Source organism: Lampris incognitus, chromosome 8, assembly GCF_029633865.1.
Source record: "Lampris incognitus isolate fLamInc1 chromosome 8, fLamInc1.hap2, whole genome shotgun sequence".
NCBI lineage: Eukaryota > Metazoa > Chordata > Actinopteri > Lampriformes > Lampridae > Lampris > Lampris incognitus.
In genome coordinates, this window is record NC_079218.1 from 6,499,335 (window position 1) to 6,526,132 (window position 26,798).

At 46.7% G+C, this 26,798-nt stretch overlaps 1 protein-coding gene across 2 annotated transcripts; it reads right to left on the reverse strand.

Moving 5' to 3' along the window:
• Nucleotides 1–50: 50 nt before the first annotated feature.
• Nucleotides 51–26,494, reverse strand: LOC130116780 (C2 domain-containing protein 2). 2 transcript variants are annotated; one of them, XM_056284826.1, is made up of 13 exons: nt 25,641–26,494; nt 24,862–24,957; nt 20,210–20,329; nt 16,703–16,804; nt 14,988–15,104; nt 13,529–13,637; nt 12,242–12,350; nt 11,936–12,000; nt 10,202–10,317; nt 9,643–9,811; nt 7,866–8,107; nt 6,735–7,002; nt 51–2,672 (listed from the first exon to the last, which is right to left on the reverse strand). In XM_056284826.1, exons 1-13 carry the CDS (start codon nt 25,941–25,943, stop codon nt 2,446–2,448), a joined length of 2,043 nt encoding a protein of 680 aa, XP_056140801.1. In that variant the 5' UTR covers nt 25,944–26,494; the 3' UTR covers nt 51–2,445. The 2 variants fall into 2 exon arrangements, with proteins under 2 accessions (XP_056140801.1, XP_056140799.1); XM_056284824.1 differs by having other exon boundaries at nt 13,529–13,640.
• Nucleotides 26,495–26,798: the final 304 nt, after the last annotated feature.

Consider the following 26,798-nt stretch of genomic DNA (forward strand, 5'->3'; position numbering starts at 1 on the left):
GGACGAGCCGTGCACGGCCGAGGCAATTCAAAAGGATTCACCAGTCGGTTATTCAGTCAATATTTATTGCTCGAGATGAAATAACCTGATAAGTTAATTAGTAATGATCCCTGCAGGGAAATGACATTTCTGCGTCAGCAGGGAGTCGCGTTCTGTGCGCGGAGCCGATGCCAGTAAAAACACCAGGAAGCAGTTTATTAATCACATACAGGCTCACTGCTCACCGAATGCATCAAATAGCCAATGCTTGCAGGCCACCATGGAAAAGGGCTACAAAGGTTTGCATGGTAAAAGAAGCAGTTTTTTTCCCCCCCCGTCCCTCATAAGTTTAAAGGTGAATCAAGATAAGTAGCATCTCTATGTTCAACCTGCAACCGGGTCTTGCGTTTGCTGAAAACACACACACACACACACGCGCACAAAAAAAAAGGGTCCCACCTTTAACACTGAGGCGTTGCTGGGCAGGGTGAGGGTCCCGCCCCTACTGTGTAAATATCAGACCCACCACATTTAAATGACAAACGTTGTACCTGCAGCGGCGTTTCTCTTCATGAAAGGCATGCATCTTAATGGATATGTATGTTCACAGGGTTTGGGGGTCGAGAGACACGGCGAGCGGGGCGACGTCGGCCCTCGCGTCCGACCTCGGGAGTCACACGAATCGTTATGCCAGATCCCCCCCCTCCCTCGGAGCAGAGCCTCGCTCTGACGGCGGGCCAAAACCAGCGCCGCTTCGAGGGCACGGGTGTCCCTGGAGGAGCACGCCTGGCCCAGGTCTAAAGCGAAACCTGAAGAACCGGTGTTTGGCCTGAGTAAACGTCCTCCGAATGAGCTTATAGGTAATCTGTTGTTTTCATGTGCTGCCTCCCCCGGTCTGCTTAGAGCGGATTCTCTCACCAGGTTTACGTGATAAAGGAAGCGGTGATGAGAAAGAAGTGATATTTCAGGATAACTCCCTCCACAAAAACAAATAATAAAATAAAATACAATCATCGGCTAGGTTAAGAAAATCAAATCAAAATAACAGCTCCGACCGTTCAATCAGTCAGTCTCCGCTTTTCCTCCGCCCCTCCACACTCGCTAAGGTCTCGGGAAGCTGTGTTCACCTTTTGAAAAGAAAAATACTTTCACACAATAATGGGAATTTCATTAGCGAGTGCTGTGTCGAGTATGGCTTGCGGTACAGTGTCACGGGCCCTCCGCGACGGTTCATTCGGTTCCCTTTGACGCGCTCGTGACCCGGCTGGTCACAGTAACGTGGAAGGGGAATCGCTCAGGAAGACACAAGAGGACATTGCATAATATACGTAAACACCGCAAAAAAAAAAAGAAGAAGAAGGAGTAAACATTTTAAAACAAAATGTTGATACAGTTGGATAAATGCTCGTCTTAGCCACAGTGTCGCTGCATTTCAGGAATGGGTGATGTTGCATAAAGCAAGTTAACAGGCAGATGATTTCTGTACACGCCAGTCACGAGCGACTGATCCCGACTTTGACATCTCGGTTGGACATTACCCCGACGATGCTCTAGAACAGCTTTGTCATTTTGGAGTATCGACGTCAGATACGACCGCTAATGTTTGGGAGTCGGATCTCTTTGTTAAAATTCTGTTCTACATGAAATGGGAGAGAAGCGGAGCATGCTCGATATGATAACTACTCTTCTCCAAAGTCGACATAACATTAGTGTTATTATATACTCTTGCCCTTATAAGTTTTGTTTTTTTTACATCATCTCCGACTGCCATCAGCATTGTAGTGAAAAGAAAAGTTTCTCCCTTTGAGAATCGTTAATACAAAAATCATTACTGCAGAAAATGGCCATCAGCTAAAACCTCTATAAAAAGACTACCTCTTTTCTCATTGCACAGTAAATCAAGCTCGGGGGGTTATCTGCAACAAATTCTCTGTAAAATGTGCAAATCCTACCAACACCACATCTTGCCTTCATCTTTGGTCCCTGTCAGGCCACCGTTGGTTACCCTCGAACAGATTATGCTTCCCATCAGTGTTAATAGATTACTCAGTGAGAGCCCAAACTAGTCCTTTCTGTGGTTCACAAGGCCACAGAAACGTTAATAGATCATAAAAAGTTGCATAAACTCAAATAAAAGAAGCTCCCAACCAAAGTAATGTCCTCTAAAAATGGCATGGAGGTAAAGAAAATCATTCTAGGATAGCTTTGTCCACACATTCATTCCCTTCCCTTGGGCGCAACATGTCTGGTCCCTATGAGCTAAGGGCATCTGAGCAGGAGAGAGGACATTAATTAAAGTAGGATGTTTTCCGTCCCGCAAACTTTTTCTCCATTCTCAAAGGCGGGAGAGCCAGCATGTGGGCCGGGCAATGGGACTCTGGGGAGGTGGAGGTTGGTTGAAGTTTGCCAGTGCAGGTTGGAGGCCTTCCTGGTAGCTGGGAGAGGTGGAGGTGGGTTTTTCAGAGGTCACGCGTGTGGCTCCCCGCAGGAGGTGGAGCCATTGGCTTTGCTCTTGTTCTTCGGCAGTAGCTTACGGTTGAGCATGCGGCTGAGCGTGGCGGTCCGGCTGGCCCGGTCCACGGCCGCCGGAGGCTCCAAGTAAACCAAGTCATTGTGAGACTGGCTCATCCCTGGTTCCTTGCGCTGGTGCCGCCGGCGGAAGAACAGCTTGGCACTCTTCTGGAGAAAGCTGCCTGGAGACAGGAGAGAGAGAGAGGAGGGAGAGGAGGGAGAAGGGTGATGTCATCGACGTACTTTGATGGAGACAATCACAATTTAAAAAGGAAAGAAAGACAAAAACACGGGTTTGTATTCTGTCTCCGCCTACTCACATTTATAAAAAGGATATAAAGGGGTGTAGCTGTAGAGAACGGTGACGGTGGTGTGGGTCAGACCGAAGGTGCCAGGTTTTGTAGTAAACAAGGCTCGGTGTTTTCGGTTTTTACCGATTTCGCTGAAAAATACCCAGATTTTTTGAAAGGAGCAGATCGGTTTAAACTGATTTTCACCCAGATTTTATGTTTCCATGGAGCCAAAAGTTGTTCCTGTTCATGTGAGGTTATGTAACAGTGTCCTCTTGTGGCGAAATTCGGCATGCTGGATGGCTTTGAAAAATAAAAACCCGAAAACGCCGAGCCTTGGTAGCAGAACATCTCGCCTGAGCGTCTCATAAGTCCAACAGAGTTTAGCTGGCTAATGCCGGCATGTCACCGGTCTAAAGACAAACCGGTCTCATAGCAGAACCCTTGTGTTCTTCCACTTGAGTAATGTGACTAGCGTTATACTCCTGTTAGCATTAATGAGGTGGTAAACCTAATGTTTTGGTGTTTTTATAGCTGAAAACGTGCTGGTGCGGGCCGAGGATGGCAGAACCGATTCAACAAACTACATAAAACGTTTAATTGTAATTTTTTACAGTATTACACGTCTTCTTATCCCTTATGAAAAGCACTCCGAATTGCGCCAAAGTAATCTCAAAGATTCTCACTGAAATAATTGTCTGGTAAGTTACCGTCTTTCGCCGAACGAGGCGACACGATGATGATTCGGCCTACCTGATGAACGCCCCTGTGCATTTGCAGTAAAACTGAGATATACAAACATGTCAGTGGTGACATTCCCAACAAAAACCCCGATTGTTGCACAGGAAGTGATGTGTTTTACCTCCCCTGGCAGCGGTCGGTCCGCCAGAGAGGACAGTCGGAACAAACGCTCCGTGTTCTGGTGTGGTGGCAGACAAACTAGTTAATGGTTTGAAATCACTTCTGGGAAATGTAGGCTAAAAACAGAACGCCGCTGGAATCTTCCAGATGAACATGTTAAGAATTTAACTTAAAGAGGAGCTGGAGCGAAGAGTTTTTATTATTTGACAAAATGACGTTTCTGATAGGATTGTAAATATGATCGAAAAAGCCAAAATGTCCCTGGAGTTTCTGACCAGAAGAATATACACAAATAATAGGTTAGATGTGAATGCTGAATTGACCTCGTTTTAAGGCTCAGCTCAAAGCCCACTGCTTGAGAGAGGCTTTCAGTGGCAAATAAACCTTTTTCCCAAATGACTCGAGCTCGCCCCTCATCTGCCCCCCCCCCCCCTTTCCATTTGTTGTGTACAGTGTCCTTGGGTGAGACAAGATTGAGACGGCTTGGACATGTGTGGAAGAGTGATGCTGGGTATATTGGGAGAAGGATGCTGAATATGGAGCTGCCAGGGAAGAGGAGAAGAGGAAGGCCAAAGAGGAGGTTTATGGATGTGGTGAGGGAGGACATGCAGGTGGCTGGTGTGACAGAGGAAGACGCAGAGGACAGGAAGAGATGGAAATGGATGATCCGCTGTGGCGACCACTAACGGAAGCAGCCGAAAGCAGTAGTAGTAATAATAGCGTCCTTGGGTATCTTGAAAGGCGGTTTTAAATCCAGTTTATTATTACTGATTATTATTATGAGGCGATCCTGCCTAGAGTCAGATTCAACCGTGAGTCTGTAACAAGGATCACCTAAAGCTTTCTAATATCACATCTGGACGTAGAGATTCTTAATTTAATCACCAGCAATCAGAGGCCAGCCAACCCCAATCCACGAACTTCGGTGCACGATTCCTGTCTTATGTGGGCCAGCATCGCACAAATCAAAGCACAAATGCATTCGCTTTTCCCCTTTTGCCATCCAGCTGGGGCTAGCAGTTGACAGAGGAAGTTTAGAAGGGTGAGAAGGTGGCTTAATTAAGGCGGTTAAATGATGCATTGGTGAGAAACGCCTTTAGCATCTACATCCTACTGAATGCACGTGTAGGTGTGAAGAGATGATGGGACAGGACAGAAGCTCGGAGGCTGTGGGCTCAAGTAGAGGTTCAGTGCCTTTCTCTATGGCCTACGCTGTGGAGAACATCCCCCCCCTAGAAGCAGAACATGGACGCAAGAACAAAGTTTGTGGTGCTTGGAAGGAAACTGGGCTTAAGAAAACCCACTTACCTGCTGTCTAGAAAATGTGGTCATTTGAAGAGAACAGCTCACCATCCCTCCCTGTAACTGCCCTTCGCAGGTTCCCACTCACCAACTGTCTAATGTGCCCATCAAGGGCAATATTCTCCTTTCAACAAACCAACTGGCCTTTTGAATTAAAATTCACTGTATTTGTGGGGCGAGGCATGATAATATCATTCTAGAGAGTTTTAATACTAGGTTAGAGGTCATTTTAAGGAATGTGTTATTATCTGGTGTTTAACCAAGTAAAAATTACTATATAAAAATGATGTAAGACCAGACAATTTTTTTAAACCCCCCTTTTTCTCCCCAATTGTACCCGGCCAATTACCCCACCCTTCCCGAGCTGTCCCGATCGCTGCTCCACTCCCTCTGCTGATCCGGGGAGGGCTGCAGACTACCACGTGCCTCCTCCAATACACGTGGAGTCGCCAGCCGCTTCTTTTCACCTGACAGTGAGGAGTTTCACCAGGGGGACGTAGCACGTGGGAGGATCACGCTATTCCCTCCAGTTCCCCCTCCCCCCCGAACAGGCACCCCGACAAACCAGAAGAGGCGTTAGTGCAGCAACCAGGACACACACCCACATCCGGCTTCTCCACCCGCAGACACGGCCAATTGTGTCTGTAGGGACGCCCGACCAAGCCAGAGTCAACATGGGGATTCAAACCAGCGATCCCGGTGTTGGTAGGCAGTGGAATAGGCCGCTACACTACCCGGACGCCCAGACCAGGCAGAACTAACACAAACACACACACTAAAATATTGTGGTGAACCCAGTATGGTTTCAGCATGTAAGGATCTTATTCGTGTGAAGTTTGTGTGTTGCCAGTTGTGTCTTGTTGACTTGGGAGACAAGACTGAGTTGATGCAGACGACACACATGAAGACAAACTAATTACTGTTAAACAAAAAGATCATTATATCCACTATGCCATCTACTGACTACATATGTATCCCCACATAAGGGCTGCACAATATACTGAATTCATAGCGACAATGCAATTTGACAAATGACTTCATCACAGTCTAGTAACTGTACTGTGCAGTAAAAGAAGAATGAAAAAAGGCCAAATCTTGAGATTCTAGAAAATGTTAAGACTGTGAACTTCAAGAGAAATCTCTTCACTACTTTAAATGTTGGTGTGGTACACTAACTTAGCAGGAACAAAGAAGACTTGATATGGAAAGCCATGATGCAAGAAGTATATTCCTAAAAATATTTATAATATTTTATTTATATATTGTACAGCCCTACTAAATTTAAAGAGCCTTAATCTACAGCGCGAAACTACATGTTCTGTTAATATCGCCGTCGTCTCAGGTCACTCTAATGTTGTTATAAATGGATGTTATCCACTACTTATCACTAAGACAGAAGTCACTCATCAGATGACTTACTTATGTGGACATAATGTCGGCTTAGCACCGACTTCCTCTAAGACAGCAGGGAAGAAAGTTCACAAAGGAGGAGTAAGAAAAAGACAGGGAGGGGAGGGCACAGAAAATGAGTGACAGAAAAAAAAAACAGACTCCATCACTGAGTAGGGAAAGTTGTAAACGAAAACATGCAAACAGAAAATATGTGCCAAATCACCCGCAGAGGGACATCTTCGTAATTAGAAGTACACTATTCTTGGTTAATCAATAACGTGAATTTTCCTGAAAAATGTTAAAAAATAACATTTTATCAGACTTAATAACAGCCTCCACGATCCCTGCTTGGCGTACGAGTGGAGCGTCCAGATGTTTGGCCCTTAGGTGGTGCCTTACCTCTGCTCTTCTTACAGCTGGCCTCAGAAACACACATGGAGAGGGAGGAATGGTCCAGCTCCTCCCCCGTTTGGCTCTCCCAGTCCTCAGGAGGTCGGCCCACGCCGCTGGGGCCTTCTTGGGGGTCCGACCCCTCTGAGGGGCTACTGGCTCCTGTCGCTATCGCCGTGGTAACGTCCAGAGTAGAGCCGCCCTCTGACATGGAGGCATCCATTGCCGCAGCGTAGTCAGCCATCAGAGCCAGCTCATCATCCTGAGACAAGGGAGTCTGGGAAATGAAGTTAAAATACATGTGTTAATAACTATTTATATGTCATTTCTTATTTTCTAATTTCATATAAACCGCACTCATTACATATGTACAAACATGGCAAATAGGGCCATGAAACACTTAAAGATGATTTGTCAGGGGTCAAACTTTTCAGAAGGTATTTCTCCCCCCCCCCCCACCCCGTTTGTCTCCTGTATTGTTACGCGGCCAATTACCCCACTCTTCCGAGCTATCCCAGGTGCTGCCCCACCCCCTCTGCCAAGCCAGGGAGAGCTACAGTCCACCACATGCCTCCTCCCATACATGTGGAGTCGCCAGCCGCTTCTTTTCACCTGACATTGAGGAGTTTCGCCAGGGGGACGTAGCGCGTGGGAGGATCACGCCATTCCCCCCCAGTTCCCCGAACAGGCGCCCAAACCAACCAGAGGAGGCGCTAGTGCAGCGACCAGAACACATACCCACATCCGGCTCCCCACCTGCAGACACGGCCAATTGTGGCTGTAGGGACGCCCGACCAAGCCGGAGGTGACACGGGGATTCAAACCAGAGATCCCCATGTTGGCAGGCAATGGAATAGACCATTGCGCTACCTGAACGCCCTAAAAGGTATTTCTAGCCCTGTTTGCAAGTATGAATCTAATGCTTGGTAAATACAATACCAACGCTAAAAAACAACTTAGCAGCTAATGTCGCTTGACCATATATGAGGACTGTTCGCCAGAAAGAAACGGTCGTCCACCAAAGTGAAATACGGCTTCCCTGTACAACATAAAAAAATGAATAATAATAATACTCATCGTGCACAGGTACAGAGCCTCTTTGGGCATTTGCTCTCAAGAGTGACCGCCGTCCCGACTTACCTTTGCTATGCCCGAGATGATGATGGTGCTCTTCTTGACGGGAGACTTGAGCTTCTGCTTGGCAGACTGGTGAAGCTGCCGGATGGCGGCCTCCGCCACTGGGTCGGTGCCGTTGAGCATCAGCAGCTCCGTGTCAGAGGAGGACAGGGCCTTGCTGACGGTGGCCCCCAGCATGGACGGCTGCTCTGACACGCGGCGCTCTGACAGCTTGGACTTGCTGGGTGTAGCCTTCAGGGCTGGCTCTGAGGACACAGACGGGTTCCACTTCGTCACGTCCTTCTCATCTGTGCTCAAGACACTGCTACAAAACTCAACGACTAGAATCAGCGCCACCATTTTTGTTATATTTACCCAAGGGCTGATAATGAACCAGAGATACACGTCATGAACTCTGTTTTTTTGGCTAAAAAGCCATAGAAAAAATAATCTGATAAAGGAAAAACCAAAAATTAATCAAAACTGAGCCGTTCTTTCTTGGTGAGCTTCAGATGTTTATCGTGTATTTTGGGCCGGACCCACCGGGTTGCCAGGCCTTTATTGAATAGGTTTTTACGTCTGAATGGGATTACTCAATTAAAAGTCAAATTAAAATAAATGACATAGTCATCTATTATCAAATGGTTGATTAAAAAAAACAAACTTACCTTTGTTCCATTTTCTGTATAATTTTGGAGATATTAAAAAATAAATTGCAAGAATTTCTACATAGAAATTAATGTTGTAGAGGACTGACGTCAAAACTCAGTTCGTTAAACTGGGTTTAAACCACTGATAAATTAAATTATAATCTACGATGCCTGTGGAAAGCTTACAAACTATTCAAAATGATCACCTGTCACTGCCGTAGTTTTAAAATTAACAGATATTGAATTTTAGGTTTTCTCGTCTTTTATGGACATGTTTTCTCCTGCTATGTTGACATTTAATCTCATGCTGTACTGCCCTGTAACTGCTGTTGTGACAGTGGTAGACCCCCATCTCTGTATGTATGCATGCTCAATAATCCAGGTAAGATAATTAAAGAAAGTTGAATCAGTTCATCTGGACACACTGTTTATTGACAGAAATGTTTCATCACTCATCTAAGTGACCTCTTCGGTCTCAACTGACTGCAGGTATCCCCACCCTTATAAACCATACAGTGGCACAACAACCGAAATCAATTATCGTTTCCGTATACAAATAGGCATGACCATTAACTAGAGTTACAATAGCCATGTGTAGAGCTAACGCATCAGGCCAGGACTCCATAGTCTACACCATCTACAGTTTACACCATCTACAGGCCAGTGGCCACTCTTTCCAGGAGGAGGACGTGCACATCCTTGATAGGGAGGAACGCTGGTTTGAACAGGGAGTCAAAGAGGCCGTCTATGTGAAGAGGGAACGCCCATCCCTGAACCGGGGGCGGCGGCTAAGAGTACATCCGTCACCATCTTACAATGCTGTGATTGCAACTATTCCCCAATCCTCTGTGAATAGTACACATGGCCACTGAAACTCTAGTTAATGGTCACGCCTATTTGCATATGAAATTGATCGTTGGTTTCGGTCATTATGCCACCGTATTGTTTATAAGGGTGGGGATACCTGCAGTCAGTCGAGACTGAAGAGGTCACTTAGACGAGCGATGACACGTTTCTCTTAATAAACGTTTTGTCCAGATGAACTGATCCAACTTTCTTTTAGTCCCATCTCTGTAGTTTAACCTAACAGGGGACAAACGGCTTCAGTTTATTCCAGTTTCTGCTGTGTGCTGCTGTTTGTGGTGCAGTACCTAGGCTGAGACCAGGAGGGAGTGGTCGTCCCGGCTTGCTCTTCACGGCGGTGATGGTAGTGACCACCGTGCCACAGGGCATGACCGTACGGTCCATCTCCACCTTCTTAGTGGGGGCCGGGGTGGGTGGCTGCCACGACCTCACCTCACTAGGCTCCAGATAGGTGAACTTGGAGGGGGGGCGGAGACATACATTGGCTAAGAAATACCATTAACCAAAAAGAGATTATGAAAAAAAAAAACCTAACCATGGAATAGTTCTAATTGCATGTTTTTCAATTAGTGCCCATTTTGCTGACAGAAACTGCGATGAGATAACGACTCAATCAAAATTCACCTCAAGCAAATACAAACGTTTTGCTTACAGAGATGATTTCTAATTTAGTTGTCATTTATTTCTGTCATATTAAAAAAAAAGGATGTTGATGAATACATATATTAACAAAGTTATAATGTGCAAATCACGAAAGGGCGAAGAGTCAAGTGTTCAGTCAAAACATGTCTAGGCCCTCTGACAGACCAGGCATGACTGTAGTGTTCAGTGAAACGCCGGTCTTACCTCAGTAGTCAATGACCCAACCGCGAGGTCTTTGGTCATGAGTGCAAATGTTTGCTGTCCTTTGGGTTGCTTCTTCACCAGATCAAAAGGCACCGACACCTGACCGAGTAAGGAATCTGACAAGGGCAAAAACACACTTTCAGTTCAGTCTGGTTGACACCACACCATATGGCAGGTATCTCTTGAATAAAACAACTTAAAGGATAATTAAGTGTTGTTTTTTTTTTTTACAACCGGGTCTTGTTTTTCGTACTTTTTGCCACGGTTCACATCGGTTATAATTTTATTGACCGGCTTCATTGTGGAGATGTTGGACACACAAACGTCATTACATACAGCTTGAAACAGCATCTTATGGGCCGAGGAATACAAGCCCTGTCATTTCAACAACAACAACAACAGATTACCTTTATATAGCACTTTATCTAGACACCCAAAGTGCTTCACAGTGGACAGGGGAAACTCACCTCAACCTCCACCAATGTGTAGCACACAACAACGACAATCCTAGTGACTAAGATTGTGCATGATTCCCCATCATCTATATATATATAAAGCAAGAGTGTACGTTTGTATGTTCGCTTAAAACTCCACAAAGTCATTGTAGAACAAAAACAAAGGTATCTTTAGAATCAGCACTTTCCAAGGACTGCAGTTCGATATTTCAAAAACCAACTAAAAAATTTGATTTATTTGCAAGAGGCGTTCCAACGATGTTTTGTGGAGCCTTCCGGCAAATCCTTACGGTGGTCAAGGGGGCACTACACCTAACATTGTCAACGCTAGCCTGAAGGCACGCAACGTGGTTTACCCTGAGGCGCTTGAGCACTGAGCGACTAATACACACACTGGCAAAGAGGCTTGATGAATGGATTGAAAATTATGACATTTGATAATTTTCGTTAATGACATTCGTTTATTCGACATTCGTTTATCACATGTACCATATCATAAATTATCCTGTATTTCATTATTGACTATATCGTAAACATCAGATCGTGTTGGTTGTTTTGGTGAGAACATTTTCCCCGGGGCAACGCTGCTAGTCATATATATGACTTCTTAATTGTGCTGGCTGAATAATAACTTAACTTGACTTTTCATTTTCACATCTGGTGGCATCTGGACACTGCCTGGCATCCTCCTCATCATATTCTTCATATATTTTATAATTCCGTTATAACTCTGTTATCCTCTTTCAATGTTGTATTGTGTAAGTTGTGTAACCACAACCTCCATTGTACGTTGTCCGTCTTGGGAGAGAGACCCCTCCTTTGTCGCTCTCTCTGAGGTTACTTCCTATTTTTTCTCCCTGTTAAAGGTTTTTTTTTTAGGGAGTGGTTCCTTAGAAGATGTGAGGGTCTACGGACAGGATGTTGTATTGCTGCAAAGCCCCTTGAGGCAAATTTGTAATTTGTGATACTGGGCTATACAAATAAAACTGACTTGACTTGACATCCAAATAACTGGTTCAGATAACCGGGTTAAACTTGACTTGTTGAAACATATCTGGTGCTTGTATTCCAAGGCCCCAAAAGACACCTTTTTAAACCAGAGTCCAAAATCCCCACAATGAAATATAACCAATGTTAGAAAAATAATGATCCCTTAAAAGGACTCCTTCTCTTGTGGTGAAGTGAAGACTTATAAGGCAACTAGCATTCCCTGTTTTTGAAAGTAGTTATTCTGGCTAAAATTACTGCAGTTTATTTGTGTCGCTGAAAAGCATATTACTTTCTTGAGGTTGCCTGTCGTTCAGCAGCTGAATGGTGAGCTCTTTTGATCGTCCGTTCAATTCACTGGGGAGAGAGACAGAAACAGACGCACATTCAGAACAGAACCAGCACCAGAGAAGTGGAGTGAATATGAAGTTTTAAATATGCAGTAATAGTAGTTAAATATCTACTTCACACAGCCCTGCCACAATGTTTTGAATACAAAAAAAAAAATACTTGTGTGCGAGAACATTTAAGAATCCTAGGATGACACTTGACAGCGTAGGCTTTCCTGTGGTGGGCGGCAAACGGCGGCTAAACGTACAAAATAAACGGCTGATCCCAGCAAGGTGCGACTGTGTTCCTCAGGACTGAAGTGGAGAACCTCTGAGGCGGGTCGTCCAGCTGCAGCACACACAAAGGATTCATACAGCCTGCAAAGCACAGAAGAGAACCTGGGTGACCATCACAGAGATACTGCCAACATTATGAGATACCAAGCCGAACTGCCTCCTGCAGTAAGGACTTTCTGACAACTGACCCAGGACAGTGTGCTGCTGTCATTTTTTGTCATTGCCAAATCTTTGTGTCAGTAAATAAGGTTAGCCTATTGTTCAGCAATTGTGCCAAATGATGCAGCAGTGAAAAAAGCATTGAGTTAAATCTGGATCGAAACCCCATCTTACAACCTGGCCGTCCAAAAAGGTGCCAAGACTTGCAAATAGAACATTAATTTTAGCACGTGAACGAAAAACAAAAGAAACAAAAACAACCACAAGACTAAACATATTTTTAACATGGAACTTGGGTGGTTTTGGAACTTGCGGTTTGATATCAGTATCTCTGCATCTGTAAGTATTTGTTCTTGAATGAGTGTTGTGTGTAAAAAGATTCATAGCGCAGATTCTCTTTTGCATGCATAGGAAAATTAGATGGGTCAATTTTACACATAAATTGCTCCCTAATACAGTTTCACATGTAACAATTCATCCCAGCATGCATATTATCAGCTACTTTGAACATCCGAGTAATTAGCCAATTGCAGTGCAGGTCCTTACATCCTTTATAATTTGTCTAATTGGAGACTGATGCGGTCTGACCAGAGTGCATAGCCCAAAGCAACTCTCATCAATTTACTTATGAGAGAGTCAGCCAAGGACAGGAGAGAAGTGCTGAATCCCTCTTCATTCATTAGCGGTAATGTATTCAGTGATGGGGTGATGTTTGTTCACTGCTGAGGTGGAAACTGCCATACTGGCAGAGCAGATAAGAGGGAAATGGGCTCGACATGGCCACACAGAAGAAGCTGCCACAGAAATCACTAAACCAAAAGTTCGGTTGTCATCATCACCTAAAATTTGCATTTGAACCAATCACAACAATTCAGAATGATGCTTAAACTATAAGGTTGATGTTTTACGAGCTAGCATGATTTATTTTATTCTCCTGAAAAACAGATGATTGCAGAGGTATGTAGAAAGTGGCGGCAGAAAAGGCTACAGCCATTTGAAAGTGGTTTTCAGTTAAATCATTTCACACCAAAGACACCACAGTTTCCATGAGTTGTGGTCCAAAACTGCATTGTGTGGCAATAAAAGACAAACCGTCCTACCCGCAGACCCGTCCTCCTGATGAAGTGTGACCTTGAAATTTTTCACCAGCAGCTTCCAGTCGTGGGCACGGGGGGGCTTTGGGGGAGAAAGCACCTTATTGTGGGCCTCCTGCTAAAAAGAGACAAAAGGGAGAACCGACAAGTCTTGTGAATGTCGATTTAATAACCGCAACATTCACAGCAACACTGTGTCCGAGGTGGAGCCCTAGCTCGACAACACAGAGCTGGTCCAGTGTCAATACAAGCATGTAATAGATAGCATTTGATCTGAATCTGAACCCATTCTGGTTCTGACTGATTAGATTCAGAAGACTCATTAAGCTCCAAGGCTGTCAGAGAAAGTTAACGATTTATGTGTAGGTAATTTGATTATGCAGGAAATTCATTTATCGAAGAACACTGGAATTGCAGATGTATACTGCATAGTCCAGGGGGCCATGGAGAGCCATGTGTATGCAGGTTTTCATTCCAGCCAGACTCCACACTGATTAGCAACCCTTCAACCAAAGAGGAAGAATCAGTGAAATCACCGGGCGTGGAGTCCGGCTAGAATGAAAACCTGCATACTCATGGCTCTCCATGACACATGCTGAGCCACCGCTGGTATAGTCGAATCAATTTTGAAACTATTCCATCTGAAATACTTTAGACTAGAGCTGAACCGCCACATTTCAAAATCTTGAGACCAATAAGAGAATCCTTCATCACTATGAAAAATCAGAAGTCATCAGGAAGAAGAATACTGATCTCTAAGTTAGCTTGCTTGGCTGGACCGCACCAGTCCTATAAACGTGATTGTCGCTGACTGACTGACTGAGTGATCATGTTTGACTATCCCTGTAACAAATTCGCCACAACCCCCCCCCCCCTTTCTCCCCAATTGTACCCGGCCAAATACCATGCTCCTCTGAGCTGTCCCAGTTGCTGCTCCACCCCCTCTGCCAATCCGGGGAGGGCTGCAGACTACCACATATCTCCTCCGATACATGTGGAGCCAGCCGCTTCTTTTCACCTGACAGTGAGGAGTTTCGCCAGGGGGACGTAGCATGTATGAGGATCACGCTATTCACCCCAGTTCCCCCTCCCCCGCACAGGTGCCCTGGCTGACCACAGGAGGCGCTAGTGCAGCGACCAGGACACACACCCACAATCGGCTTTCCACCCGCACACACGGCCAATTATGTCTGTAGAGATGCCCGACCAAGCCGGAGGTAACATGGGGATTTGATCCGGCAATCCCCGTGTTGGTAGACAACGGAATAGGCTGCTATGCTACCCAGACGCACCAAATTGGCCATAATTTTGAAGAGTGGACCATACACGGTGCAGCCATATACTAGGTTTTGACCTAGTCTTGTTATCCAGGTTGCAGAATATGGCAAACAATGATCTGGCATGGTGACAGACTTGCACACAGCTAAGAAATGAGTCGGGCATCAGGAATGAGTCCTCTGTTCACCTTGACCTCCGCGGCCTGAGCAGGCCTGCAGCTCAGCTGCACAGAGGGACACACTGAACATAACAGCTGCCTCAGCTTCTCCTTTACTGCTGCCACGCTGGAGCCTTTGGCATTGTCCTGATGGAGAGAGACAAGAACACAAGAAACACATAAGTCAATCAAAACCTATCAAATCACTATTTTGGTGAGAAATAAAAATGACATTAGCTGGTAGTTAACTGACTTATTGTGTTTTTCAGTTCTTCTGAGTTCTCGCCTAGTCCCATATTGGAGAGGACCATCCAATAAAATCAGTGTTAGCAAGGAAGATTTACACAGACCTTTATTCACCCCATTCTGTACAAATGTAAGTGTACACCAATATTCAATCTCTTAATGTGTGGGTATCAGGGGTCTTTAAATCACATTGCGTTTTGAAAGTTCATCCATCAGTCCATCAACCTTCTGCGTAATACAGCCAAAACCCAAGAACTCATCATTGACTTCCGATGCATGCCGAATCCTAAAACACCCACAAATGAACGGAGACCCCATCACCGCCACCGACTCTTTTAAATTCCTTGGAACCTACATCAGCAATAACCTGAAGTGGAAAATTAACACAGAACACATGACTGCAAAAGCTCAACAAAGACTTTACTTCCTTAGGCAGCTTAAAAAATACCGGATCAAACATCAACTGCTTGTTCTGTTTTACTCAGCCATTATCGAGTCCATCATAACATCTTGTATTACAGTATTACAGTATTATACTATTACAGTATGGTACGGCAGGACGGACAGTCAAACACGGAAAAAACTGCAGTGGATTGTCAACAAGGCATCCAAAATCACAGGCAACCCACACCCCTCAGCTGAATCTCTACATACTAACCGGACTGTAAAGCGAGCAAAGAAGATCATCTCCGACCCCTCACATCCTGCTCATCGCCTCTTCCAGCTCCTTCCCTCAGGGAGGCGCTACAGGTCACCGTGCACTAAGACTAAACGCTTCACAAACGGTTATCCCCCCTTGCCATCAGGACTCTGAACTCCTCCCTATAGCCCCTCCTCACACACCATTAGCATGAACACCACCATTCACCTAACTGTTGCGCGTGATGTGTTTATTTCTGTTATTGTGTAACTGTATTGTGCGTGATGATATGTGGAGTGTCTAGTTGTTGTCCATGTATGTATTGTGTTGCAGAGTTGAATGTGTACCAAAAACAAATTCCACCGGCCTCGGTCCTGTGGCTAATAAAACAATAATAAAGTTAAGTTGCTTGGTGTGAAGGTGTTAGGCGTAACTCTTCCTGAATCCTGCCTTCTTCCGCCCACCAATGTGAATAATGAATCGACGTGAACAAGACAAACCAATTAAAATCAAAGGCCGGTACACGGTTCACATCTGCCCTTTCCAAATGCCTCCAGTAGACATCCTTCACTGTGATCACTTCATAATTTCATCAGGTCTGTGACTGCGAGTCTTCTGGGGCTGTATCAAACAACCACTCAGCAGGCCTGGCTCCTGTGTTTCTCAATGAACACATTTTGGCAGTGGGATGCCGTGAGTCATTTACTTTGTTTTAATCGGTCCAACTGAGCGATCCCTGCAGGTTTCTGCTAGTAGTTTTATGCTCCAGGAAAGCCAGAATATTACAAACAACACCTTTAAATATAGCAACGTTAACGGAAAGATCCCATGTGCTGTGGCCCCAAGACCCCCGAATCACCTGTGTGAAGCTCGGAGCGAGCTGCAGATCCCACGTCTCCAGGTGCGACACTCCCCAGCTCACCTTGACCTCGCCGTCTGATTCCTGCATCTGCAGGTCAAGCTGGAGGACACGGGGGACAGAAATGTCATGTTTTTTTTAGGGAAATACGGCGACTGGCATCACTTACTGCTTGGCAGCATTTTTAATCATTATTTTCGTCTTTGACTGAAAACGAGCTTACGTCACACTTTCAAAATCTAAATCACTTTTAGATGTGGTTTAGTTTCAGCCAACATCTCACTCCGGCATTTTATTTAAAAACTATCTGCAATAACACTTCTGACTTTGACAGCAGCACTATTCTCATCACTACAGACCAAGATATCAGTTAGGGATGCACAGGTAACAATACTGGTATTGGATATTGGGCCAGATCAGGCTAAACTGAAGTACAGGTACCAAAGATTTTACCCAAGACTAAAATCCAATACCAAAAATCATCAGCAGGATGTCAAAAATGAAAGCAAACTGGCATGATTTAGTGCATTTCTGGCACCTGGAAGCCTGTGGGGGAAAAAAACCCTATTCTTTCTCAATTATTTTGCCCATTCGTGCCAAAAATTTGGTGTAAGTCTGCACTGTTCAGCAGAAATAATGGATCGGGGGGCGTCCGGGTAGCGTAGCGGTCTATTCCGTTGCCTACCAACATGAGGCTCTCCGGTTCGAATCCCCATCTTGCCACCGGCTCGGTCAGGCCTCCCTACAGACACAAGCCAGATGTGAGTATGTGTCCTGGTCGCTGCACTAGCGCCTCCTCTGGTCGGCCGGGGTGCCTGTTCCTCCCACGCGCTACGTCCCCCTGGTGAAACTCCTCACTGTCGGGTGAAAAGAAGCGGCTGGCGACCCCACATGTATCGGAGGAGGCATGTGGTAGTCTGCAGCCCTCCCTGGCTCAGCAGAAGGGGTGGAGCAGCGACCGGGGCGGCTTGGAAGAGTGGGGTAATTGGCCGGATACGATTGCGGAGAAAAGGGGGGAACCCCCATACCCCAAAAAGCGATGGATTGGCACTAACGGATTTGTTCTTTGGAACTGGTATTGGCCGTGAAAAAGTGATATCAGCACATCCTTAATATGAATTTAGATACGCCTTCTAAACTATGTAAAATGAAAAAATTAACCCCGAAGATACAAACGTTCAAATATAAAAGATGCCAAACAGCTGCATTCCAAAAGGCTTTCGGCTCCACAGCAGACACGAACAGCAGGTTGGTGCAAGGTGTAATATCTAGTTTAGTGATACTTACCTGTGTGCCACGGACTGCCGGGAGTATGCCGGTTTTCCTTTCATCCAGTCACCACACCGGGTGGTTTGTGTGAGTCTGGGAGTTACAGTGTGCTTATCAGTGCAAGGAAAACATTCATGCTTTTGGCAGTCCGTGGCACATGGATGCTTTGGTCTTGTGTACCCTTTTCAGCTTCCTTAGTTGTGAACATTAATTCCTGACACCCACACATAGGTGGTAACACAGCACTTGGTTTGTGAAATGATGCTCTGAAATCCCTAGACTTTTGTTTGCATCTTGTTTTTCAAGACCTTCTGAATGTTCAACAACAATGCAAGAAATGCCAAAACGCCACAACACCACTAACCGGTGCAGTTTTGCCAACTGCACAAATTATAGTATGACTGGCTGATGTAACGTCTCTCTACCCACAAAGCGAAAAAGAACAACAATTTTAGTGGAGTGGATCAACCGGCACAACTATTTCATGGCAACTGAACAGTTGAACACCACCAGATCCAGAGAGGGGGGGGGGGGGAGAGAGAGAGAGAGAGAGAGAGAGAGAGAACAGACTGGGCCATCCTGTCCCAGCATGCCTGGATTCCACTGTGAATGTACAAACGCCTCTGTTTTACCAAACAAAGGCCTTATCAGATAGCAGCGGAGAACGCCTAGATGGATCCAGCAGCACAACATCACAGCCCGAGTTAATGAGAGGCTAGATCGGTTTACATAAACAGTTCAAACTGGGAGGAAAGATAACTTGATATTACCTACACTCCACATTATAGACTGATCAAATCAGAGTCCAATTGTTTTTAATCAAGTTGATTTTTACCCCCCCCCCCCACCCACCCACCCAGCCACCCCCCATACTGAGAATTCCACATCTAAACACAAAACAGAAAGAATTTGCCAACACCTCATCTGCCGTTTTCATTGGATGTGTTGCCAGCACGACGGCTTAAAGACTTAAGCGTGGAAGAGGTGACAGTGTCAGTTACATTGTCGTACTACATACAACACGGGATCATCAGCCAAGGCTGTCACATAGGCCCCTGACGTTGTATGTGACCAGCGTTGTTGCACAGTCATGACATGTGTGTTTAAAGGCTGAGTGCACAGGGCAGCAAACCGTAACGCAGCTGTGTGCAAGTCAGTGTGTGCGTTGACTCCCAATAGACGCCCGGGGCTACGCTCCACATTTCCCTGCAGTCAGGCACAGCATCAGCCAGGACCAGTCCTGTTTGGATTTAGGTCAGAGGCAGACAAACGTCCCAGTGCATGGATGTAGATGTTTGAAAGGACCTTCTGATTTTTCCAGACCAAGCCTTTACAGACAGGGTGAAAATTACACAGGAGGCTTCCTTTATGCACGCCCACACAAACCGAACAACGACCGCAACAAAAAGGCCTCGGTCTAATCCCGACGAGTCTTCTAGCCTCTCGCTGAAGGTGTATTTATGACACAATGAGATCAGGCCCACAGCGCGGCCACAACAAGCACCTTATTGGTTTAAAAATAGCTTTAACTCAATTGGGTTAACTTGCACATACGCCCGCTATCCATACACTTGTAAAGACCGAACACAAAACCTGAAAACAGGATCAACGCTTACCAGAGCTTAGTCAATACTAACAACACATTTTTAAATATCCCTGCTCTCACATTTGGTCCATGTCATTTCAGCGTCAGCGATGAGTAAAGGGAAAATTGCACCAACTGCAGAGCATAGTCGGTGGGTCACAAACGTATGTCATTACGGAATAGGCTTGGTCATGTTGATAAGATAAACGATCAGAAGCCATGTTAGCTAGTCATGATGAATATGTAAGATTTCATTATCTCCTATTTTTGCCCATGCAAAATGCAAGCACATAGAAAGTAGGCCAGCATTATTCATGCGAAAGCTCTGGGCACGGACCTGACAGTGATTTAAACGAGGTCTTCAGGACATTGCCAAACAGAGAGCGAGAGTGAGTGAGAGTGAGAGTGAGAGAGAGAGATACCGCAACCATTAAATCAAGTTCTCCTGCCAATGGTGAGGCAATGCTGGGCTTCACATCATGTTCAATGACTCAGATGCAGTCCTCTCTCATTAAAACACACCAAGAGATGCAACCTCATTACCGAATCTTTTCATCGCTCAGGAATAATGTAATAAATATGCGAGAGAGAGAGAAAAAATAATAAAAAAAAAAAAACAACAACAACTAATGATTCACTTGTAATTTGTTTACCTGCAACTCCAGCGGCGCTATCTTGACCGTGTATCTGCAGGGTGGCTCTGTGGACGTGGCTGTTGATGCTGCGCTGAGGGAGAACTGGAGCTTTTCCCCAACCACCTTGCAGCAAGCGGTCTGTTGGGAAGAGGCAACATTCGAAGGAGAGCATTAGCCTTTCATTAAGCTAACGACATTGTTGGAAGTTAAAAAGACGCAGATGCTTTGTTCTACAGTGTCTTCGTACCATAGATATTTTACTGTAATCTCTCGTCTCCAATCTGAGCCTGAGCAAACAACTTGTGTCATGTTGTCTGCAACTCAGGACATTTCTAAAATTGCAGCGTCTTTGTCCTAAAATCACCTGGAATTGATGCATTCAGTATTTTGCACTGGTTGGTTTTGTTGTTTGTTGTCAGACTAAAATGTCCCCATGATCCCACGCAAACTTAAGTGCCTGACCAGGACGGAAAGCGTATGTGTCAAAATGCATTGTGTGGGGCGTCCGGGTAGCATAGCGGTCTATTCCGTTGCCTATCAACACGGGGACCGCTGGTTCGAAACCCCGTGTTACCTCCAGCTCGGTCGGGCATCCCTACGGACACAACGGGCCGTGTCTGCGGGTGGGAAGCCGGATGTGGGTGTGTGTCCTGGTCGCTGCACTAGCGCCTCTTCTGGTCGGTCGGGGTGCCTGCTCGGAGGGGAGGGGGAACTGGGGGGGGGGGGTAGCATGATCCTCCCACGCGCTACGTCCCCCCGGTGAAACTCCTCACTGTCAGGTGGAAAGAAGCAGCTGGCGACTCCGCATGTATGGGAGGAGACATGTGGTAGTCTGCAGCCCTCCCCGGATCGGCGACCGGGATGGCTCGGAAGAGTGGGGTAATTGGCCGAATACGATTGGGGGGAAAAAGGGAGGGGAAAAAAAAAAAAAAGCATTGTGTGCACCGATTTCTGGTGACTGATGGCGTAATCACATAATGAACACCAGAAAAGGGAAAGTTGTGCGTTATGAGCTTGGCTTTAATGGTCGCAAGTCTACACTGAAGAACAGGAGTGAGCAAGCTTTCTCCACGAAGGCCCCGAGGCTCTTGAATGACCTGCCTGACCAAATCAGGCTCACCAACTCAGTGTCCTCCTTTAAAACACCTCTCACACACACACACACACACACACACACTTTTTAAGACTCCCAGAGCATTTTATCACCGTTTCAGTTATTCTGTGGATTTACCTTTCAGTATTTTATTTCTATAATCGTCCTACGATTGCCGTTTCGATGGTGATGATGCTATCATCAACTGCAGGTTTATATTTACTTATCATAATTCTATCCATATTTTCATCCGACAAGCAGTGCATCAGGAAGAGCCCTAGAAATGAAGGTAAATATCTTGCGGCTCAACAAAGCCGTAAAGTGGCGTGTGTCCAAGACGGCATTATAATATGTCGCTGGAGTGTAGGTCTAATCTGATAACCACTTCCTGTATCAGTACGAGGAAGGGCGAAATATAACGCATCGCTTTAAAAGGTACAACGAGTGGGCTTTGTCAGTTGTGGTTTGTAAACACAACGTTCAAAGTTGCCCCCCCCCCCGCCCCCGCCCGGCTCAACGTCACCAGAAGGCCACGCCCCATGACTACAGTCGCCAGGGCACATCCCAGTGCACAGGCCAACTCCGTATCGCTCTTCATCCCCATCCTCTTCTTCAGTGCTCGCCCGCGGATGAAAGCCAACCCCAGATTCACTCTCGTTTTGGAACGAGCTTTGTCCGCTTGGCGTCTCGCCTCGCTATATTTGTGTCTCTTCGCCGCAAACATGTATCGTGTCCGCCATTGTCGTAGCTTCCTGTTGGATGCATGCTTACGATCTCGATCTGGCACCTGGTCGCTGCGGTTTTATTTATTTATTTTTTTGGGGGGGGGGGGGGTTATCCCCCTTTTTCTCCCCAATTGTATCCGGCCAATTGCCCCACCCTTTCGAGCCGTCCCGGTCACTGCTCCACCCCCTCTGCTGATCCGGGGAGGGCTGCAGACTACCACATGCCTCCTCCCATACATGTGGAGTCACCAGCCGCTTCTTTTCACCTGACAGTGAGGAGTTTCACCAGGGGGACGTAGCGCGTGGGAGGATCACGCTATTCCCCCCAGTTCCCCCTCCCCCCTGAACAGGCGCCCCAACTGACCAGAGGAGGCGCTAGTGCAGCGACCAGGACACACACCCACATCCGGCTTCCCACCCGTAGACACGGCCAATTGTGTCTTTAGTGATGCCCGACCAAGCCGGAGGTAACAAGGGGATTCGAACTGCCGATCCCCGCGTTGGTAGGCAACGGAATAGACCGCCACGCTGACCGGACACCCTCGCCGCCTCTTTATAGAGTCCCGCTGCCCAGAGGTTAATACCCGGAAGTGCCCCGCACACAGCAAAATAAGAAAACACAGGCAGAGGACAGGGCCTCTGCAGACACACACACACCGCCACACACCTCCAGCGGCTCATAAGTGACGACCGAGAGGGATTATTTTCCTATGAGTCTATACTTTCATTTTTAGGAAAATCCTACACGGTCTACCTTTAAATCTTGGCGTGGTCCAAAAGAGCGGGTTTACATTTGTACTTTTATTTTTTACCTTCTTCCCAGGAAAATTTGAGTTTCAGCCATGTTATTTCCTGCATTGTAGTTAAAAAAGCGTTTGTATACAACAAACCATCATTATTTCAGAAATGCAATTACATTATGTTTTATCTATTATGACCGTGTTCTCTCTGGGATTTGGTTGCACCATCATGCAAAGTACAATCAATATTTGACTAATTTCAACTGATTAACAGTCAACAGGGAAATAAAACGTTCTGGCACTGTTTCAACTGCACCGACAGAAGGATCACGACGCGAGCATCCATTTTACTGGAATAATGAACCTGCAGAATGGGTGAGTCATTTGACTGCTCTGGTACAGGCCTATACACTTAATATGGGGATGAATGTAGTTACCGATACCATTTCCTTGTGTGGCTTTGCAAATCAACAGCTACATGGACCCTAATATTCCACTAATAATCGGAATAACAGACCAGTCAGAGTAAAAATGCCCCATGTAACCACCTCAGTCGGAGGAGACCGGCCCGATCCAGCCTGATCGGGAGGAATTTTCAACCGGGTTGAGAGGGGTGGTGTAAACCGTTAATAATCCGTTCAATAGGAAAATATTAGCATCTAATAACCACGTAAAGGCTTAATCCGGTCAATTCTCCCTTGGTTGGACTAAATATATTCCTCGCACATTTGCCCCACGTGGGGGCACTGATTTCATAGTTTTATGAATTAAGCTGCCCATCGTTTTTGTTTTCTTATCACGTCGAGAGGAAAACATGCTGATGGGAGGTTATTTCGCACCCTTTCAGAGTGTGCGGCCTGGCTTTAACAGGCGAACGCCCTCATAAAATACTGACGTTTAATCAGCCTGCACGTTCTGTCGCTACCGTTTGTGAATCTGCGAGGACACGCCGTTTGTTTGGGGCGCGTTAGTCATTAGCCTAACAGACGCGTCGGCAGCGGGGTGTATAATGATGTCAAAACACTTTCGGTCACCAGAACAAAATAATCATGTTGGCTTACACGCACACATACAATGCAAAACTTCCGCCTGAGAGGGAAAAAAACAAAAACTGACTGAGGTCCAGACCTCAGAGCTGGCTACGGGGGTGTCCTCATCATCACTTCCTCCCATCTCTTTAGTACTGAGCTGGATAGCTGTGTAAGCTTCTTAAAAGCAAACGCAAACATACACACACGCGCGCACAAACCAGTGTGGGTACGTAAGGGTAAGCCTCTATTGAATTATCTAGCTGCCTTAAACAACAGAGCACCTGGGATCTTGTTACACCCCCCCCGCCCCCCCAGCACAAAGCAAAAGCTGAGACTACAACTGTAGTCACAGTCAAACTCAACCAGACGGTGGTACACCACGGCCAAGCTTCCCTGTGCAAAATCAGAACGAGAATAAAACTTCAACAAGGATCTACTTCAACTTTACAAAACTGGATGAGCAGTGCAGGAGTTTCACTTTCATTCCCTTTTTTTGGCACACTGACAAAAAAAAAACATGAAACGGTGTCGATTCTTTTCTGGATGTACCGATTCGTATCAGTCTTGTGATTTCTGCTGATAGCACTGACACAATATAGGCGGTTGTAAAAAATGTCCTTACTCCGTTGAAAGTCCAAACGTTTCACTGGTTCCCATGAAAGGAAATGATAGGAAATGCTGGGGAAAAAGCCCGAGAGTGCCAAGGTTCAACTAATGGACACCGTATGACTCAGACGTTGGCCTCTGAAAACCTGTAAACGTTCAGATCTGGCACCGGCTGCACAGTAGCCGCTTCTCGGCTGAATTATAAAACGGCGGTCGGATACGAGGAAATAAGAAATCCATAACTGCTTGCTCTTCTACCGGTGATGAATGCCAACGTGTCCTATCAGAATGAACAAACGCAACCGTTTCCTAAAGGGGACGAGGACGCGCCTCTCCCTCTCTGCAAGGCCTCAGCTTGGGTCTCCTTTCATGCCTAATTTGATCTGATTCAACCGTGAACATATAAAAAGAGTGTATTCGGGAAAGAAGGTCCTGGTCTGTGTGTGACGGCCCCGTAGATAAATGACGGCTGTACCTTGTGTCCGGCAGCCTTGTGGAAGCTCGACACTTGGCTGACCACCAGCTCTGATGACTGTAGGCCATCCTCCTCAAATGTCAGCAGGACAGGACCCTGTGGAGTAGCAAGTGTGCAACATATGAAAACACGGCGACTCTATAAATGAAACCATTCACCTGAGATCTAGTGTCACGTCATGTCATGCAATGTCATGTCATGCCATTCCATGTCACGTCATGCCATGTCACGTCATGCCATTCCATGTCACGCCATGCCACGTCATGTCATGTCACGTCATGCAATGTCATGTCATGCAATGTCATGTCATGCCATGCCATGCCATTCCATGTCACGTCACGCCATGCCATTCCATGTCACGTCACATCACGTCATGCCATGTCATGCAATGTCATGTCATGTCAGTTCTATTTGTATAGCCCAAAGCAGCTATTCTGAAAGTGAGCATCCAAACTGAACAAACCACTAAAAAGGCTACGATCTAGATAAACAAATAAAGGTATAAAACCTGCATAACTGATGATCGGCACCTTATGACATAAGCAGGTTGACATATTAAAACCCTGGCTTTACCACGGGAGATTGGGGAAGACACAAAGTGGCAAGACACATTTAGGACAGTCTGACGTTTTAAACTAAACACACATCCTGAGGCTTTACCCCCCCTCCCCTCCCTCCCTCCCCAGCCGCGGTTTCCTATGGCAACGGCTGCGGCTTCTGTATACCGGACAACACCTGAGAGAGAGGTCATTAGACGGCCGGCGGTGACGAGACTTTACCCCGGACTTCCTCGACTCGTGGCTCAGGGCTCTGCACCACGCTGCTCTCCACCGGCTTTTCCAGCTGTTCAGCGACAGCGCCCATCCCAGGAGAGCGTCCGCTTCCTCCTCCTCCGCCTCCGCCGCCGCCGCCGCATTGTCCTCGGCCGCCGGTCTCCGCTGGAGCCAAACGGCCCCTTGCTGGAAGTACTGGACCAAGTAGAGCAGCAACGTCACCAGAGACGCGACGAACAGCGTGACCAAGCAAAGCCACCGCGGGTCTCCCGAACCAACACTCCAAGCGGAACTTTCCGAATCAGACATCCTCCTCGAGCAAATGGCGACGATCCCCCTCTCCCCCCCCCCCCCCAAAGCCAGAACACACACGCCTAGAGGCTTAGGTGAAAACGAATACCCGGCATTCTCACGCTCTTTCCTGCGGCAAGGTCAGCGGGGGTGAGCTTCGGCGGCCCGGACGGCCGCCGACTTCGTCGCCGATCGCCGAAAATTCACTGCCGCGCAGCCCATGCTGCGGGACTTGGCGGACCCGAACCGCACAAACGCCCCACGCCTCTACGCCGGCGGGTCGCTCCGACCTCGGGGGGGGGGGGCTCTGAAACGGCGGCGGGCGGGGTAATAATATCGCGTCCGTAGCGGCGAACCGAAAGCGGAGGTGTCGTCTGGCGAGCTGAGCCCACGTTATCTAACGCGCCTGCGAACAACTTGGTCGGAATGAAGTGTCGCCGCGGTCCGCAGCCGAGCTCCGCCCGGCGTGGCCCGGTAAACGGGAGAAGTCATCGCGAACACCACCACCTCCCCCTCCTTCTCCTCCTCTCCGAGGCAACGTCTCCGGCTCCGGCTCCTCACCCTCGGCTCCGTCCACAGACCGCACTCGCCCGTTTGAAAACGAAGTGTGGCACAGACTCTAATTCCCAGGGTGCCTAGCGACACCCTCGCTCTGCCCCGCCCCTTCTTCTTCTTCTTCTTCTTCTGCTTCTTTTTTGGCGGACGGATCAAAGTTAGACTCTATTCAGAGGCGGAAAACCAGCAAACCGCCAGAATTGAACTTTTAACCGATAAGATCTTCTAGGACGCTAAAGCTTCTCAAATGAATGACGATGCACGCTCTCGTTTGTGTGTTTGTTTCCTTTTTATTCCCTCATTATTTCATATAATTTC

Bases quoted from the DNA above. Each gene is read 5' to 3' on its own strand.
- LOC130116780 (XM_056284824.1), bottom strand. From the start codon at position 25,943: ATGTCTGATTCGGAAAGTTCCGCTTGGAGTGTTGGTTCGGGAGACCCG. The intron at 20,330-24,861 runs GTACAGCCGTCA...TCTTCCCAACAG, and splicing joins ACAAGGCTGCCGGACACAAG to ACCGCTTGCTGCAAGGTGGT. The intron at 9,812-10,201 runs GTAAGACCGGCG...CCCCCCTCCAAG, and splicing joins TTGGGTCATTGACTACTGAG to TTCACCTATCTGGAGCCTAG.